Source organism: Lissotriton helveticus, chromosome 6 (genome assembly GCF_964261635.1).
Source record: "Lissotriton helveticus chromosome 6, aLisHel1.1, whole genome shotgun sequence".
Lineage (NCBI taxonomy): Eukaryota > Metazoa > Chordata > Amphibia > Caudata > Salamandridae > Lissotriton > Lissotriton helveticus.
Genome location: NC_136067.1, coordinates 1,214,265,198 through 1,214,284,627, shown reverse-complemented (window position 1 = coordinate 1,214,284,627; position 19,430 = coordinate 1,214,265,198). Strand labels below are relative to the sequence as shown.

Genomic DNA, 19,430 nt, shown 5'->3' with positions numbered 1-19,430 from the left:
TGAAACGAGTCCCTCCAGAGTCTTCTGTTGGTGTCCTTGTCATAAAAAAAAATGACTAAGAGGCACAGGGAAATAATGTGGTTAGGTGGCTCACCAAATCCAAAGATGAACTTGAGTTGCTTCAAGTTTCGAAATGGGAAGAATTCTAAACGACAGTGTAACGTTTTTAAAAAGCCATACAGATATCTTTTTCAGCAATGAACGTAAAAACTCTGAAGGTAATCTGTCAGCAAGGCGGTCTCTGTGCTTTTCGCACGTTTTACCTAATAGTGATTTCTACAGGTGTCCGTGTTCCCTGTGATTATTTCTTTTTCACTAATGATGTTTCTGTAATTTATTTATTCGTGCAACACAAGTCTTGTACAATGCATACTGCGACTTGTGTGTGGACGTTTTTGACAGGCACGATTGAGAGCTCTCAAGTTGAGCCTAAGGTTGGTGCAGCTTACTCACAGTGCCCCTCACTGAGTCCTACCGGTGTCCAGAATACATGCTGCTCATCCAATATTTGGCCTCTCTACGGAGTTCACATAGGCAATGGTCATTTACCTATTAATCATGATTCTATTGCGAAGTTCGTCAAAGACGGCAGCTGTTGAGATGCTGACGATGGCAAAGAAAGAATAATATACAGTTCTTATCCTTGAGGAGTGGGTATTTGTATCTGAGGAAATTATGCTTACATGGAATAGACAAGACAGTACATGCAGCTAAAGAGATTGAAAACCCGTGATGAAGAAGGAGCAGAACTGTGTGATAAACAGATGAAGCGGCTTCAGAAAGGGAGATGTGGGATTAAAAAGGGCATCATTAAGGCAGAGATATGTAAAGAGGAAAGCAGGGGGTACTGAAACATTTATTAGGACACTGCCTTAAGCAGACCTTTGTAATATTAAATTCCCGGTCTCGTACGTTCACAATCTAATATTTTCGAAATTGGAACATATTCAATCTAATTAGTAACAATATTGTTGTTACTCATTTACCCGTCATTAAATCAAAATCACTGGTAACGACTATTGGCAAACTCAATAGGTCTGACTTGTTTAGGTCTGTGCTTTTGTTATTGCCTAATATGTTTGGCTACTTGAATATAAGATTCATAGGCACCCATATACTAGTGAGGTGTCGTGATGTGTCAGGCCAAGGATTTTAGTTCCCATGGTTTTTTAGACCATGTCCTTAACTGCATAATGCCAAGCCTCTTATGAAGGGTTCCTAATTTCTCTTCTTTGCCTGTGCCACGTTTAGAGATCCTTCCGTCTTTTAAGCCCACTAAAGCACTGGTATATCATGGAGATGGGTAGCTTTGTAGCACAGTTACTCTGGCATTGTGCTGTGCATCAGTATGTCTGCTGTAGGGCGTAGTATGTGCGATTGACGCTTGTTTCGTTACATACAAGCCTTTCAAGTAAACATTGCAAATGCATCAATGTACAAAGCATTCTTCCTGGTCATGTGACGATGACCCATTATCACATTTGCACCAAGTATTCTCTCATAAAATTATATTATCTCATTATTCATAGCTCCTATAAGTTAGTGAAACAGAGCAGTGTTTGGGTGTAAAATATTTGAGCTAGTATTTGCGTTTGAAAGTGAGATGTCATCCCTGAAATCAAGTGTTAGCATCTCCACCTTACGGGTAGAAACAGATGCTTAGGTTACTTTTCACATAGATATAATTGGAAATAAATTTCGATGTAATGTGGCGGGTGCGGTAATGCTTAGATTAGTTAGTGGTATCCTGTGCATTCTGTCTAATTGGGAGGAATGAGAAGTATTGTTTTCATGCTACTCTAGCACACAACTTCATGACCTTTCACTTTGTGGGGCAGTTTATGGCCTGAACTCTCTTTCTATCCTATATAAACACCATATCATGTGCATTTGCTTGCTCGCTTAAGCAGTGCTTTTCTTAACTCTGCTGTCAAAGATAACAAGATCTTTTTAATGGTTTGAAAACGTTCAGCCTATTTAGGTCAAGCCTACCAGACGGCACAGCTGCCTGGTGTCGCCTCCATGGCGTGTTATGATTTCCCGAAAATCACACAATGTCATCAAGTGGGAACGCCAGAATTATTACTCCAGTCATCAGAGAACGTAGACTCCAGGGACAAAATCTCTGCTGTAACTATCTCGTGGATCCACTAGGCAAAACCACCTTTCACCTGTGTCCCTGGCCGGCAGCGTGTGCCCACATTCTGTAGCCCCACCCATACTCTATTCCTCTTCCTTTGCGGACTCCAAACAAGGTATGTGGCCCCTACCCAGCTCTGGGCCCTCCACTCAAACACTGCAGGAGCCATCATGGTCCAGTGGTCTCCAACACCATCTGCCCAGGCTCTGTGCCCTCCACCCCTGCTCGGAAACCTTCTTCCAGGCTCTATGCCCTCCGCCCCTGTCGGAAACCTTCTTCCAGGCTCCGTGGCCTCCACCGAAGCTCTGCAGTGTACGTCCAGGCCCAGTGACCCCCCCCCCAGCCTCTGTAGCGCCAATCCAGGTTCAGTTCCCGCAAACCCCTCCCCCAAAGCTCTGCAGCCTTCAAAAAGGTCCTTGGCTTTCACAACAGGCACCTTGCCAACACCCAGGCGCTGTCACCACCACCCACCCTCTGCAGCACAAAGGCACAGTCTTCTGTGCCCACCTGGATCCTATTAATATGATATGCCCCCCTGCCCATCCTCTGTACTAGGGGCATAACTTGACCCCACCTTCGGGGGACAAAACCTCAAATAATTGAGGAGGGGGTGAGCTAACACTTCAAGCAGTGTGGGCGGAGCTAATGTCAGAGCCAGCATAAGAAAAGAGAGTGACAAACTGTGCATTTTAAACATAAGGGCTAAACAGTCTAGAATTAGAATAAACCTATACATCCAGGTATCACCACAAAGGAGAGCCATAGGATCATTAATGTATGTTGAACTTTAACCCGGAGATGCTCCAGCACAAGGGAGGCTTAAGGCAGTGTTACAATAGCTACAAAAGCTCTATTTTCAAGACTATAAACAACAACTAAAGTCCGATTCTACCAGAGACGCTCCTCCTCGTCATGAGGGGGAGGCGAAATAAATCTTTGCTGGGCTGACGAGGTCACACTCACACCTATCAGGCTGTGAATTATTTAGCTATGCGCATTTCGGCTAAGGCAGCCAGGCACCTGTTTAATTAGCGTATGTACAGCGCCTGGATCCTTGAGCTAAACATAAACATGTACAGCGCCTGGATCCTTGAGTGTCTGTAAGGCTGACCGTTGCTCATCCTGAGAGACACTCTTCATGCATCAGAAAAAAGTAGAGACATGGACCCTCCGCCCTTAATGATGGGCCACTACTGTCCAGAGGAGCGCCAATGAGCACTGTAAACTTAGTGAAAAGGAATGCCTAGGGCCAGAAGAGTTAGGCAATTAAGTTGCTCCTGCCCAGGAAGCTCTGTAGCCTCTACCCAGGCTCTGCCACTCCAACCAAGCTCTCCTCCTCCCATGCCATCTGTCGTGATACCAGGCATAGTCTGCGCATTGTGTGGAGGACTTGCCACCACCTCGCTATGCCAGAAGCACGGACCTGGTGCCCCATGCACAGACCCCATCTCCGTGCCATGTGCTTTCAGTCTGACACCTCCTATGGCAGCAGCTGTTCACTCATTGGCAGCTCTGCGTGTGACAACTGCCGGGCTGCTGCTAATGAGAGGTGCCATGTCATCACAGTACCCTTCCAAAGACCCCACCCACCCTAGACTCACCATTAAAGAATCAGTGATGGTTCATGAAACATAAAAATCCTCAAACTATTCACACCTCGTATATTCATGCCGATAAATCACCTCTGCCAAGCAGACACCCCCCCTCCCCACTAGTGTCCTGTGAAACACCACCAACAGTCACATTTAAGACCTGGCTTAGAGTTGTCGGACAGGTTACTCTGTCACAACTTGACGATTATGTGCACCTTATTACCTGTGCCGTAGGATATAATGCACATGTAATAAGGCACAGGATTAGACTGGGACGGCACATAGGCCCTGGCACCAAATTATAAGTGGCACCCATTAGTGAATTAGATAGCTTAAAAATAAAGCATTTGCAATGCAATAGGTCTCGCAGTTACGAGAGTTTCAGCTATTGGCATTGTAAATAACAATGCCTTTTATTTGTTTTTAAAACGAAAACAAAAATAAAAGGCATTATTTGCAAAGTCAATAGCTCAAACTCCCATAAACGCGAGACCTATTGCATTGCAAATGCTTGTTATTAGCGGTCTCATGGGGTATATTTTTTGTTTTAGTGTTGGTTCTGTTTGTTGATGGTGAGCAAATGTACATTTGATCTTGCTGTTTTTGCTACTTTTACTTAAGGCTTTGCATACCATGGTTTCAAATATAAATTGAATACGAACATTTGAATTAAATAAATAACGGCTATGAACAGGATGAAAACTAAAACAAGCTACCCTGAAGTAATACCCATTAATACTTAAACCCAGCTCTCGTTCTTTCCTTTATTAGGATCGGTTACCACTGGCCTCCATTTTGTACCATAGCCCACTTGCACCTTCATGTTCTGGCCCCTGCCAGCCAGCTGGGATTCCTGTCCAGGTTGATCTACAGAGTAAATTCATACTGGTTTATCACGGTAAGTTGACTGTTGGGGATTAAACTGTAAGGGCTTTAGAGGATTCATATTCATATTTTAAAAGGTAACAAGTATGCGTAGTTTCTCTTGTACACGGTAGGACATAATCAGAAAAGAAAAAGATAAAGCTACATTAAGGGAACTGCAAAAGAGAAAAGGCTTTACGTTGATAATCGGAAGTTCGGAAAACGTGTAACGCTAATGTTACAGGCTTTGTGTTTACATAAATAATGTGGAAAGAGGAAGTAAGTCGTATTTTTACAACTGCATGATTTGTCATTGAGAATTCCCCTCTAGCAGCATTTTTTTTATGTTGCTCCCAGTCCTTCTATGCTCTTCTTTGTTTATTTCTAGTTATTGAACCTTTTTGGCATGATGGCGCAGTGCACAGAATTTGTATAGCTTCTATTCATTGTAGCTAGCCATTCAGTGAAATTTAAATGACAGTTTTTTAAAAAAGTGTTTGTCATATTACCTTTTCCTTTGAATTGTGTAGAGTGAGAGGAGCGTTTTCGAATTTTTGGTAATTTAGTAAATGGTTAAGGAGCTCCATTTGCAAAGCAGACCTTTGCTCTTGGCGAGCTGAGTGGTCCCCTTGGTTCTGTGAGGCACAGATCAGCTAATGGAGATGCGAATATCATTTCCCGCCAGAGTTTCCACCATTTCATTTCCACAATAACAGTTTTGCTAATATCTTCAAAACTTCCTTCTTGTTCACATCACACTCTTGCATCGATTATGCTGTGGAAGTCAGGGCTGTTAAACGTGAGAAAGGTGATAATCTTTGGCTGTTTCCTTCTCAGTAAATTACATTCTGCAGTGTGTCTATGTTATGGTATTGTATAGCAGAATTTATGTAGGGCTTACTACCCCATATGAAGCGCTGAATCACTTGCCTACCTTGACAGTAAGCTCTGGCATGTTGGGTGTGTAGTTGGAAAGATGTTTGTTTTTTGATCATGTGCGTGAAGTTTTCACATGTTGTGCATAATGGCCACAAAGCTATGGTTATAGTGATTGGGGACACTGCTTTTCAGTGTCGTCGATGGTGGTCCCTTTATGGTATTTCTTATGATTATAGTCTTCTTAGATAGTTACAGCACCGGGTTGTCAAACCTGATATTTAGTTTAAAGTTTTTAGTCCTGAGCAACCATAGTTGGAGATATAAGTGGTGGGGGTATCTGCTGGGATCAGCTTCCATACTATCATCCCATATCTAAATGTTGATGGTGCTGGAATGCTTCTATCTTAGTCTTCAGTTGTAATCATTAAATAAACCCCGCCATTGGTTGTTTGGATCTTTGCTCTCCGACAAGGAGAATTAAGAAGGAGCAATCATTTCCATCAAACAACATGAACAGTGTGGTACATTTGAGACCTCACACAAATTACTGGAGAGAGTTGGTGTGAGTTAAAGGGTTTTATTAACAGTTTTTATAAGCTCAAATTGTTTTATTCGTAAACCTTCTTTTAGTCATCATTATTACAAACGTAAATAATCAATTTCTCTGTATTTCAAGACAAGGTAAAATACCAAATTAGTGAGTTATACAGATGAAATGGAGAACAAACAGCAAGTGTGTTCTATAAAGGAATTCCCTAATCTAGATTAAGCATTAGACAATTTCTTCATTAAGAAATTGAAATGGGTTGCATCCAGACCACAGGTTACGCGTTGAAGTTTCTAGGATTCGGGTCTCGAACTGAGACATGATATGGTCCCTGTGTACCTTCTATGGATGGGATGAATTTAACCCCGTGATTTGGAGATTGCCTTATGATGGTACATTAACTAATAAACTATACTTTAAGCCCTTATGAAGTTCCTAGTGTGACAGGAATGACACACGTTGGCTGATATGAAAATTCTGTAGTAGGGGATCTCTGTGTATAGTCATAATCTAGTGAATAGTCCCGCCCATGTGCGTGGACCCCGGAGCAATCAAAAATAATCTCTTAAGTTGTCAAAAAATGCAGAACTGCACAGACACTTGAGAGAATTTAAAGACAGATAATGCAGCCTATATCCACAGGCTACACTGTCCAGTACTTCTACTAGCAATTCCACCAAAACCCACAACAGCACAGCCTGTCCAGATTTCTCTACAGAGGAAAACTTGCCTTTACCAGCAAAACCCTCAGGAATGATAGAGAGGAAGGAGTGGACAGACCAGCCCCATAGGCTGCCATTATGTGGCTCAAAACAGGATACTGTGCCTTAAAGAGAACTTTCCAGAACTCTCTCAGTATCCCAGAATGCACAGCAGGTCCCTTTTACTTTCAGTTCTTTTTTCCGGCTCCTGCAAGCAGGACCCTGGAGCACTGAGCTCTCCCTTTTCAAGGGTTTGTTTAGTGATTTTTCACTTTTTCAAGTGTTTGTGAGTGCTTTCTTTGGAGTACTTTGGTGTTTTCTTCCTTGTGTGTGTCTTGGTGCACTCTTTTATTTGTCAAAATGCCTGCTTTGTTTGACAAATGCCCTGAGTGTCCGAGAAAGAAGGCCAAGTCGGATCCACATGAGGTGTGCATCGTCTGCCTTCCCTCTTCTCATGTCCCAGAGGAGTGTGGCATCTGCCAGACATCCACCAGGACCCTGAGAGAGAGGATGAAGATCAGGCTCCAAGGCCTGGAAGATAGAAGACTGCAGACACAAGATGGGTCTGGGCATGCTTCATCTGCCCATGCTGAGGCCTCTGGGGGGCTCCCCAGAGGCAGGAAGACCAGCAAACGTCCTATTTCTCCGCCGACGTCGATAGCTTCGACTACGGCGTCGAGAGGGATGACAGCAGTCTGTTCCCCGTCTCCCCAGGGCTCTGGGTTGAAGCGGCTTCAACGTCGAGGGGACTGACGAGGCCGCCGTCGAGATCGCCGTCGACGGTGTCATCGACGTCGTCGTCGAGTCATCAACGTCGAAGGAGTACGGCCCGGCGTCAGTGCTCACCGTCGAGGCCACACCGCCGCTCGCCGTCGGCGTAGAGGAGAAGGTCGTCGTCGAGGGGATCCTCGACGTCGAGGAGGACGTCGAAGACTCACAGGTTGGTCGACGTCGAGGAGACGTTCGACGTCGAGATGGCTTTTGCCGTCGAGAAGGCGCTCGACGTCGAGAAGTCGACGGCCGCCGCCGAGGAAGAGACGCTCGTCGTCCAGACGTGACTCAGCGTCGAGACAAGGGCGCCGGTCGACGTCGAGACAGCTTTCCTCGACGTCGAGACGACTTTCTTCGACGCCAAAGAAGTGCAGAAGGAGTTCTGGTGCTAGGAGTCCCTCTGGATCCGCTGGGGCACCTCTGCGACGCTCTCCAATTGGAGACACTACATCGCCTCCGCTTAAGAAGAAGAGGGAGTCACAGGGCTCGGTGTACTCCGAGGTATATACACCTTTCAAGCCAAGATCGGCTACCCCTCCTCTTCCCTTGCCCAAGGAACCTCCACCACGGAATCCCACTCCGTCTCCACCTCTGGTTCCACCTCATGGTCATCCTCTGCTACCTCCTCAAGGACTGCCTCCGGTACCGCCGAGGTCGGTTTCGCTACCACGGTACCTGACGCCTCATAAGGGGACTCCTCAGACAAGGGTCCTGTTCAGGCCGCAGTCTCCTGCTCCTGTGAGACCTGCGGAGCGTCCGAAGCCGAGGAGATCGCACTCTCGTTCCGGACGGTGGGAGAGAACGCGGAGTCGTCACCGGTCGTCGACAAGATCAAGGCGACGCCACAGGAGGCGCAGATCGAGATCCCGCACGGGCTCATCTAGGACCAGGGACGTCTCGCCGACTTTGTCGGAATCCCCGGGGACGAGGGTGTCATCAGTGGACGACATCGTCTCATTCCAAGATGTTCTGCTGAGGGGTGCAGCCAAGTTGGGCATCACGTTGACGGTGCCTACACCCACAACGTCCGTGATTTTCGAGACGCTGCATAAAAAGCACCTGTCTTGGCCGTTGCTACCTCTAGTACCAGGATTGGTGGAGACCGCTCAGGAGTTGTTTCTCACTCCGGCGGTGACGAAAGCGGCTCCCTCCAGGCTCCTCAAAAAGTACCGGGCTCCGGATTCTGACCCGGCCTTTCTCAGGATGGATCCGCCACCGGACTCATCCATCCATCACAACGCAACTTTTGAGACGCACTACCATTACAACGCAGGATTTAGAACGCAAGTCATTACAACGACTTGCGCTGGAGGGCGCTGTAGGATAGGGAATAGTTTAATTTACTATCCAAAACCTTCCCTACTATCCACGGGGACTGGAGTTGGAATAGTAAATTAAACTAGTCCACTATCCAGCACCCCCCAACGCAAGTCGTTGTAACGACTTGCGTTGTAAATCCTGCGTTGTAAAGGCATGCGTAGTAAAAGCATGCGTTGTGATGACATACATCCTAGTGACAGCTGCTAGGAAGCAGCATGCCACCACCCCATCGTCCACTGAACCTCCTGATAAGGAGAGCCGTTGGTTAGACTCGGCTGGCAGGAAGGTCTGTGGGATGGCGTCTACTACAATGAAGGCTGCAAGTGCCGCGGCTTTGCTAGGGCGATATGATCGAGCCCTGTGGGAATCCCTCCAGCAATTCGCTGAGCTCCTTCCTCGAGAGAAGAAAGAGGATTTTCAAGAGGTTCTCAACGAGGGACTATTGGTGTCGAACCAAGTCATCAGCGCGGCTGCTGATGTTTCCCTTCTGGCGGCGCATGGATATTGCCATGGTGTCAACCAACGGCGCCACGCTTGGCTTCGCCTTGCATCCCTCAAGCCAGAGGCCCAACAACGGGTGGCCAACCTGTCTTTCTCAGGGGAAACCCTGTTTGGCAAGCATGCGGACGACGAAATGACCCGCATGAAGGCGGAGGCCGAGACCCTGACGGCTGTCGGGTTGGAGAAGCCCAAAGAGAAGAAGACCTATCGCCCGTTCCAGAGACGGTTCGAGGCGCAAGGGCGAGGGCAGACTTCGGGACAGCAACAACAGCAGCGCAGTTCCAGAGGCCCTTCCAGAAGCACCAGAAGGGCAGAGGCCAGCAGTCCGCAGCGGCGAACAAGGGCCCGGCTGGGTCTAGGCCCTGAGCGGTTACTTCCCCTACATCCGTTACCCACTTCGGTGGTCGGAAGCGTTCAATTTTTCCTGGCAGAGTGGAGAAAAATTACTCAGGACAAGTGGGTGCTGAATATTGTTTGCAATGGATACAGTCTTCGGTTCACCAGCTCGCCTCCAGCAATTCCACCAGTCAGCTCGCAGTTTCAGCTGCGCGAGCTCCAGGCGGAGGCCGATCTCATGTTAAGGAAAAGGGCGATAGAAGACGTACCTCTGTCTCAAAGGGGAAGAGGTCTGTACTCCCGGTTCTTTCTGGTTCGCAAGAAGGACCAGAACGAGTTCAAGCCCATTCTGGATTTGCGACAAGCAAACAAGTGGATTCGCAGAGAAATTTCGCATGCTGTCGTTGCATCAGATTTATCCTCAGCTGCAACAGGGAGACTGGCTATGTGCTATAGAACTACAGGATGCGTACTTCCATGTGCCCATTGCACACAAACACAGGAAGTTCCTGCGATTCCAAGTCGGCGCCAATCATTATCAGTACACAGTACTGCCATTCGGGCTGAAGTCTGCGCCCAGAACATTCTCGAAGTGCATGGCAGTGGTAGCTGCACACCTAAGGAAGAACAAGGTGTTTGTCTACCCGTACCTGGACGATTAGTTGATAAAGGCATCCTCCTTCTCGGAAGCTCAAGCGCACTTCCAGAAGACGTGCGTTCTCTTGAACAAGCTGGGGTTGCACATCAACATGTCCAAGTCTATCCCGACTCCGGTCCAGTGCATACAGTACTTGGGAGCCTCCATCAATACGCTGTCAGCAAGCGTGTCTCCTTCGGAGGAACGACGATTATCACTCCTTCGGAAGGCTCAGACTCTTACGACCGCTCCATCTACAACAGTGAGGACGGTGTCTTCTCTACTGGGGTCGATGGCCTCTTGTATCTTCCTCATTCCACACGCACGGCTGCACATGAGACCATTGCAGGAGTGCTTGGAGGATCAGTGGGATCAGAAGAAAGGGTCTTGGGACGACAAGATACGACTGTCTCTGCATGCTCTTCTGTCTCTGAAGTGGTGGTGTTCAGCGGAGAATCTCCTCAGAGGGGTTCCCTTCCACAAGGACATTCCCACACAGACTATCGTGACGGATGCGTCTCTCCATGGCTGGGGACGCACTCAGGAGACTTACAGATACAAGGAACGTGGTCTCAGGCGGAGTCCACGTATCACATCAATTTCCTGGAACTCAGAGCTGTTCACTTGGCACTGAAGGCCTTTCATCTGTCCTTCCAGACCAACTCTCTGCTTGTACAGACGGACAATACGACCACGATGTATTACCTCAACAAGCAGGGGGGCTCGAGGTCGCGCACTCTGTCGCAGGAGGCGCAGGCGATCTGGCGTTGGCTTCTAGCCAGAGGACTGACGATAACGGCTACCCATCTACCAGGTGTGCAGAATGTTCAGGCCGACGCACTGAGCAGACTGATTAAGGAAAACCACGAGTGGGTCATAAACGACTAAGTACTAGGAGAAGTCTTCGCAAGGTGGGGGACTCCAGACGTTGATCTGTACGCCACCGCCGGAAACAGCAAATGCCGAGACTTCGCCTCCAGGTACTACCAGCAGGGGACACTGGGGAATGCGTTATGGATCAACTGGTTGAACAGCTTTCTGTACGCTTTTCCACCCATTCCCCTGATTCCGGCGGTGCTCATCAAGTTGTCCCAGTCCAGGGCGCGGATGATCCTGATTGCCCCGGAATGGCCCAGACTGGTGGTTCATGGACCTGCTTCACCGGTCTCTCCTTCATCACATACGGCTGCCGTGACGGCCGGACCTTCTCATGAAGTTTGGGGGGCAGATGGTGCACCCCAACCTCTCGTCTTTTTGCTTGGCGGCATTGCTCCTGAGATAGTGCAATATGGCTATTTGAATCTACCAGAAGGTTGTATGGACATACTGAAGGATGCTAAGCGACCTTCCACTCGAACTTCCTATGCTTACAAGTGGAAGCGATTTTGCATCTGGTGCAAGTCCAAGAACTATGACCCAACGACATGTAAGGAAGATGTCATCCTTCCGTATCTTATACATTTGGCGCAGCCTGGCCTTCATGTCCATTCCATTAAGGTTCATCTCGCTGCGCTGACTGCCTACAGGAAGTGCCCTTCACAGACTTCCTTCTTCCAGATCCCTGTCATCAAGGATTTTTTGGAAGGCTTGAAGAAAGTGTTCCCTCCTGTCCGGCTTCCTTCGCCTTCATGGGAATTGAACGTGGTGCTGTCCAGATTGATGAAGGAGCCTTTTGAGCCTATTCATAAGGCTTCGTTGCAGCACCTGTCCTGGAAAGCGGCGTTCCTCGTGCCCATTACATCCGCCCGCAGGGTGAGTGAAATTCAGGCTTTGTGTTGCCAAAAACCTTATACTGTATTTCACGCTGCTAAGGTTGTTATGCGTACTCACCCTAAATTTCTTCCAAAGGTTATATCTGATTTCCATGTTAACCAGACCATAACTTTACCTACGTTTTTTCAGAAAGGTCTCTGCATTCCCTGAATGTTAGGAGGGTGTTGAAATTGTATCTGGATAAAACCAAAGATATTCGTAGGTCAGACCAATTGTTTATCAATTATGGATCAGTCAGGACCGGTCTTGCTACCTCAAAACAGTCCATCTCCAGGTGGATTGTGTCCTGTATACAATTGTGTTACCCGAAGGCTAATAAGACCTTAGGGGGTAAGCCTAAGGCTCATTCCACCAGGGGCAAAGCTGCCACGACTGCTTTGCTCCGTAATGTTTCAATTGCAGAAATCTGCAAGGCGGCCACTTGGAAGTCGGTCCATATTTTTGCTAAGCATTACTGTCTGGGCACTGATGCCAGGACAGACGCTCAGGTTGGGCAGGCTTCGCTGCGAAATCTGTTCGCACAGTAGTGGTGTTATTTTTCTTTTCTCCACCGCCGTTTTGGTGTGGGGAGGGGCTTGCCATTCTATTCACTAGATTATGACTATACACAGAGATCCCCTACTACAGAAGGAGTAGTTTCTGTCCTGTAACTCCAGTTCTGTAGTAGGGGTATCTCTGTTATAGTCCTAAGCGCCCGCCCTCCTCCCCGGTGGAGAGAGATATTCATATAAGGAATGCTACAGGTCTGGCGTGTTACGCCTTCAAAAAGAACTGAAAGTAAAAGGGACCTGCTGTGCATTCTGGGATACTGAGAGAGTTCTGGAAAGTTCTCTTAAATGCACAGTATCCTGTTTTGAGCCACATAATGGCAGCCTATGGGGCTTGTCTGTCCACTCCTTTCTCTCTATCATTCCTGAGGGTTTTGCTGGTAAAGACAAGTTTTCCTCTGTGGAGAAATCTGGACAGGCTGTGCTGTTGTGGATTTTGGTGGAATTTCTAGTAGAAGTACTGGACAGTGTAGCCTGTGGATATAGGCTGCATTATCTGTCTTTAAATTCTCTCTTAAGTGTCTGTGCAGTTCTGCATTTTTCGACACTGTAAGAGATTATTTTTGATTGCTCCAGGGTCCACGCACATGGGCGGGACTATTCACTAGATTATGACTATAACAGAGATACCCCTACTACAGAACTGGAGTTGCAGGACAGAAACTACTCCTTATTTTTTGAGATTCGTCTTGTGCTCTCAAAGCAAACCATTACAGTCATTTTAATTTTTTTATGGTGGACTAAAGTATTAGCGGTTGGTCGCAATCATTAGCTGGAGGGGTAAACTCCAACACATGGTTGGTGGGGTTTATACAGGAGTTAGTGGAGATTAGATATTGAAAGGTGGCATAGGTTTAACTTTCAGCAGAGGGAGGAAAGATTGTTATCTTGTAGATGAGCTGTGGGAAATTTCCCAAAAATAAAGAAAAGACAATGGTGCATGTGTCAGAGTAGATTGTTATGGTCTGCAGATGATCCTTTTAGAGTCTACAGGTTAACAAAGTAAGTTTTCTTTCAGTTATAAGGCATTTAATCTTCGTGATATTTGTTGTTGCAGTAGTTTCATTAAATTTCGTGGTATGCTGCAGTATTGTGTGACACTACTACGCAATGACAGGATTATGTGGTTGGATGATGACTGCTTTTACAAAAAATAAATGCTTAGTACACTTTGTCTGTGGTCTGCGTTACACCCTTAGATATAGACTAGTATGAAATTTGATCATTTCCCCCTACATATAATAGGTAAGGAAAATAATTTCTAAATTTCTATATATTTATTACAAAAATGTGGTGCTGCCTTGGAAGTACTGCAGTACTTAAAAGTAAAATATAAATATATAGGTGCATCGTGCCTGAGGCTGCCTGCGCCAATTGAAATAATAAAAAAGTAAAGCGAAATTTGGTAGTGGTGTTTCCCTAATTGAGAAAAGAACCGCACTATCATTTGTTGATTTATTTGGAAAAGTCAAATGGGCTTCTAGTATGCTCTTAACCACATCGCTGCGGCGGCTATTCCGCCGCAACGCTAAGGGGGCGTGGCGGGCCCATGCTGGTGACGGAATCGCTCCGTCACCAGCCGCGGTTGAGCTGTGCTCATGACGGAGCGGTTCCGTCATGGCCCCGCCCCTTAATAGAACACGCCGCGCAGGCGCGTCGGGCGGGCCATGACGGAACCACTCCGTCGTCAGCACAGCGCCACCGCGGCTGATGACGGAGCGGTTCCGTCACCGCATGGAAAGAGTTATTACCTTTAATTGAGGCGGAGTGCTACATAGACCACTGTCACCCACTACCAAGAGTGACTATTACCAATCCAAAAGGTTGGTATGTCAAAAACTTACACAATGGGGTCAAGAAGAGCACAATCCTAGGCACATGTAACGTAAGTGATATGTAATCACAAAAAAATTACAACAAACAATTAAATAATGTTGAATTAAGACTGTTCATGAAAATTTCTTTTCCAGATAAGGTACAAAATCAATTATAGTCCATATAAGTTCATTTCTTCATTTATTCACAAGGCTTCATAAAAAAAAGTCAACAAGAGCAGCCTGGGACACAGCACGTCTCAATGCTTTAACCTCTGATGGAAGCTATTTGCTGCAACGCGTCCGGTGCATCGTGCCTGAGGCTGCCTGCGCCAATTGAAATAAAGCTGAAATATCCGGGCTCTGGCACATTTCTTTCTTTGCTGAATGTCACTTGGCGGGAAGCACTGTCTCCCGTCTCAGTCAGAGCCGCCCTGCATTGGTTGGGGGTCCCCGACGACAGCACCTTCTTGAAGTAATATTAATTGAGGGACATGACCCGCCCGTCTTCTCACAGACATTTTGTTTGGCAGCAATATGGACAATTTGCGCACCAGTTTCCTGCTCTGCCATACTTACCTGCAAAATATAGGTGGTTCGTGTGTGGTGAAACATCACAGTGATTATACAGATATTCCACAACGGCCCAAAGATGAATTATGGGACATGTAGTTTGGCAGTCAGCAGTCATGTGGTTTGTACGAACTAATCACTCCTGGGACACAGCACGTCTCGATGCTTTAACCTCTGATGGAAGCTATTTTCTGCAACGCATCAGGTGCATCGTGCCTGAGGCTGCCTGCGCCAATTGAAATAAAGCTGACGTATCCGGATCCGGGCTCTGGCACATTTCTTTCTTTGCTGAATGTGACTTGGCGGGAAGCGCTTTCTCACGTCTCAGCCGGAGCCGCCCTGCATGTGTTGGGGGTCCCCGACGACAGCACCTTCTTGAAATAATATATAGCTATTTTAAAAAAAACTGTAGTATACTATATTTTACAAATATAGTGTACTACAGTGTTTTTTTTCCCCAATTTTTAACATAATTAAAACTTTACGAAGCACCGTGGTAATATCTACAAATTACTGCACTAATTAATTGCCTTTTTAAAGTGCAGTTCTCTGTAAAGTGGTGTAAAAATATATAGATAATAAATAATATAATCTAGTTATAGGTAGGGAACAACAATAAAACCTACTACTTACCTATATGAAGGTTCTAACCCGCAACCCAGCAAAATTGTGTTGAAAACAATATGGCTGCCTTTTATGTTTTGTGAAGACCACATAAGCTAATCACATACTACCTTCTCATCTGCATGCACTGTGGTTGAACACTACTTCATTGTCTACACCTAGTACCAAAGATCTGCATTTATACCTTATAATCTATATTTTTAACACATTACATCTTCATCCATTCACACACTATCACACTACGTCTGTTTCAAATACACCCAGCCATTCTACAACCCTCCATTCTATGCAAGTCCACTCTGACACTACACTGTATTCTATTACTCTCGACACCACTTCAGTGTATGACACTTCACTGTGCACTATATGCTATCCCACTGTACGCCACTGCACTCTACACCCTCCACTGTATCCTATTATGCTCTGTCACTTACCAGTATATGCCACTTCACTGTACGTTACTCCAGTCTATGCTACTCCACTGAATGCTATTACACTGTATGCCAAAACACTCTACCTCACTCCTCTGTAATTCAGTCCACTCCACTGAATGCTTCTACACTGTATGCTATTGCACTCTGCCCCATTCCACTGTCAGTTCACTCTTCGCCACTCTCCTGTAAACTATTCAACCGTACCCCGCTCCACCACTGTACTTCTACTGCACTGTATGCTATTTCACCTTACTCCACTTAACTCAGCACCAGTCCACTCTTCGGCACACCACTGTACGCTATTGCACTGTACAGTATTCCACTCTATGCACACTACTGTACATCACTACATTCAACGCTATTCCACTCTGATACTCCACTCAACAACACTGTGTGACATTCCACTGTACGCCATTCCACTCTACGCCACTATATTCTACCGCACTCTACACTATTTCACTCTATGCAACTTCCCTGTACGCTACTGCACTGTATGCTTTTACACTCAAATCTACGCCAATCCTCTCTTTGGCATGCCACTGTACACTATTCCACTGTACTCTACTCTAGGCCGCTACACTATTGCCACTCCAGTTTATCCTGTTCCAATGTATGCAACTGTACGCCACTCCATTCTATACTATTCCACTCTATGGCACTCCACTCCACTGTGTGGCACTCCACTATACGCTGTTTCACTGTACGTCACTCCACACTATCCACACCACTATATGGTTTTAAGAAAATTGTGGGTTTTTTCCTTAAAGCAGATTTTTTTTATATATTTAACTTGTATTGTGATGGTTTTTATTAACTAATAACAATGAACTGAAACACTCCACTATACACTATTCCACTTTTCGCAGCTAGACTCTACGCCACTCAACTCTACTCCACTGTACAGTACTTCACTATATGCCACTCCACTGTAGGGTATTCCATTCAGTGCCACTCCACCTTACAGTACTGCACTTTGCTGTACTCCATGTCATTCCACTGTACAATACTGTAATCTACTCTATGGGACACTACAACACTGTACAACATGCCAGTCCAATCCCCTGTATGACAAATCACTCCACTGTACACTTTACGCCACTACATGCTTTGCCAGTCCACTCTACTCCATGCTACTCTACAGAACACTACTCCACTCTACTGTATGTCACCCCATACCATAACATGCTACGCTACTCCACTGCACTCTACCTGACTGCACAACACTTTACCCCACTCTGTGGCACTATACAACCCTCCACTTTACACTGCTTCATTATACCACACTGTACTTCACTCTATGCAACTCCGTTATACAAGACTCTACTACATACTGTGCCACTATACCATATTGTACTCCACTCTATGTCCCTACACTACACTGTACAACCTTCTACTTCACTCAATGCCCCTACACTCCACAGTACAATGCAGTCCTCCACTCTGACACTTACAAACACTCTACAGCCTACACGCCAACGTACTGTACAACACACCACTCTGTTTTGACACTTTATTCAACTCTTCGCTATACGTGTCCACTGTAATGCACTCAACGTCACTATACTATACAACAGGCTACTGTGCTCTGACACTTTAGTTTACTATACACTACTCCCTCTAATCTATCTCATGCCACTCTTTAGCACTCCACTGCACGCTAATCCACTCTACCCCACACAACTCTGCAATACTCCACTGTGCGCCACTCCAGTGTTTGCTATTCCACTGTTCGCCACTCCCTTGTACTACACCCCACTCTAAAGCACTATACTCTGACAGTACAGTGTACAATAATCTCCTCCACTCTATTATACAACCCTTACTTAATGATTTTTCACAACAGTAAACTACCATTTCAAAAAACATTTTTTTTTTAAACATTGAAATTAAATGGAAAAAAAGACAAATATTAAACCTTTGTTATTGTTATGAAACTTCATGTATTCTTTCTATAAAAAACAGATTTTAACTACACAAACATTACAGGTTCTACACCTCTAATTGTACCTTTAATTTATAATTTATGCACCACCCTTACATTACTATAATTTATTCTTTATCTAAAAACCAAATTTAAACTGCACAAAAATGTAAAATTCTAAACTTATACCTTTAATATGTAATTTATGCAACACCTTAAAATTATTATAACTTGTGCACCTCCATACACTATGCATTCAACTGGATAGCTACACTACATTTATCTATAACTCACCACTCTACCATGCACTGTTCTCCCAAATGATGTGATGTCCTAAGTGTTATTGTAAATACTATTATTTTATATGGTATAAGTCATGTGATGTAAAAGGGTACAAGCAGTGCATGGAGAAGGCGCTAGCTATAGTTTAGTAAGGGGAGGAGGCGCGCATTCAATATAGAGGAGTTATTTTTGTGGAGACTTAGATCCTAATTTATACTTTCCATTTCGAGTAAATGATTTGCTGTGACCTAGCAAAGCAGTAAAATGCCCAATTGTCAAAGAAATTCTCTTACTGTACTTAATTTTGAATGTAGCCCTTTAAAAGGTACACTTTCTGGCTGATTGTTTAATAGCAACTTAAGAACTACATTAACAGAAACTGTACCCCATTTTCCCAGTGCTGCAGCTGTGAATAGCTAATATTTCAGATTGAAATCCAGGGAAGGCACTGAAGGCATCTTGCATTTTTTATTTGTTTTTGCAATGTACAGGAGTCTAGGTCTGAGCGTGGTCATTTTCAAATTATTCTTTTAGGCCTTCTGCTCTACCAGCTGCAGTCATTCAAAGTGGCTCTTAATAGCATAAGATCTGGCATGCAAGCCGTACTTCCAGCTCCTGCGACACTGATCCCTAGTTTGATCCCTGCTTGGTGGCAGCTGAATCTAGTAAATGATCACTCCCCAATTTTTACTGATCACTAGCAATGGGTAGAACTTGCAGAGTTTTATTCTGCTGTTGTATGAAAACTCAGCGAGATTCTGCGGAGTTCCGCAAACTAATGGAGTTACGCATGTTATGCCGCTTGTGCTGATTTTTAGCACCAGGAGCTTGAAAAAAAAAACAGTGCAAACGGCACTACGTGGGGCACCCTGCTTCTCAAGTTGATTTTGCTGGTGCTCAAGTACATTTTCTACTTGAGCGGCAGCTTTCTGACCATGAATGGTGATGTCCACCCACGTTGGAGAAATCTCACCAAATGCTCTATTAGCGACCAAAAATTCTGCTAATGGAGAGTCGCCCGGGAGAAAAAACTGCTGTATTTGGCCAGAACTCTGGATTATGCATGGCCAAAACTCCACCAGTGGAATGGAATTTAATGCCCACCCCTACGTATCACCCCTGTAAAAGCTCCACTATTTTACGGTCATCTGCCAGACGTTATAAGAAATGACC

At 45.6% G+C, this 19,430-nt stretch overlaps 1 protein-coding gene across 1 annotated transcript in view; it reads left to right on the top strand.

Moving 5' to 3' along the window:
* The window catches only part of HINT3 (histidine triad nucleotide binding protein 3), a 137,834-nt gene that overhangs the window by 115,634 nt on the left and 2,770 nt on the right, over window positions 1-19,430 (top strand). Inside the window, exon 4 of the mRNA XM_078648928.1 lies at window positions 4,504-4,630. Within this exon, the coding sequence (XP_078505054.1) occupies window positions 4,504-4,630 (127 nt within the window). The remainder of the gene's footprint in view (window positions 1-4,503; window positions 4,631-19,430) is intronic.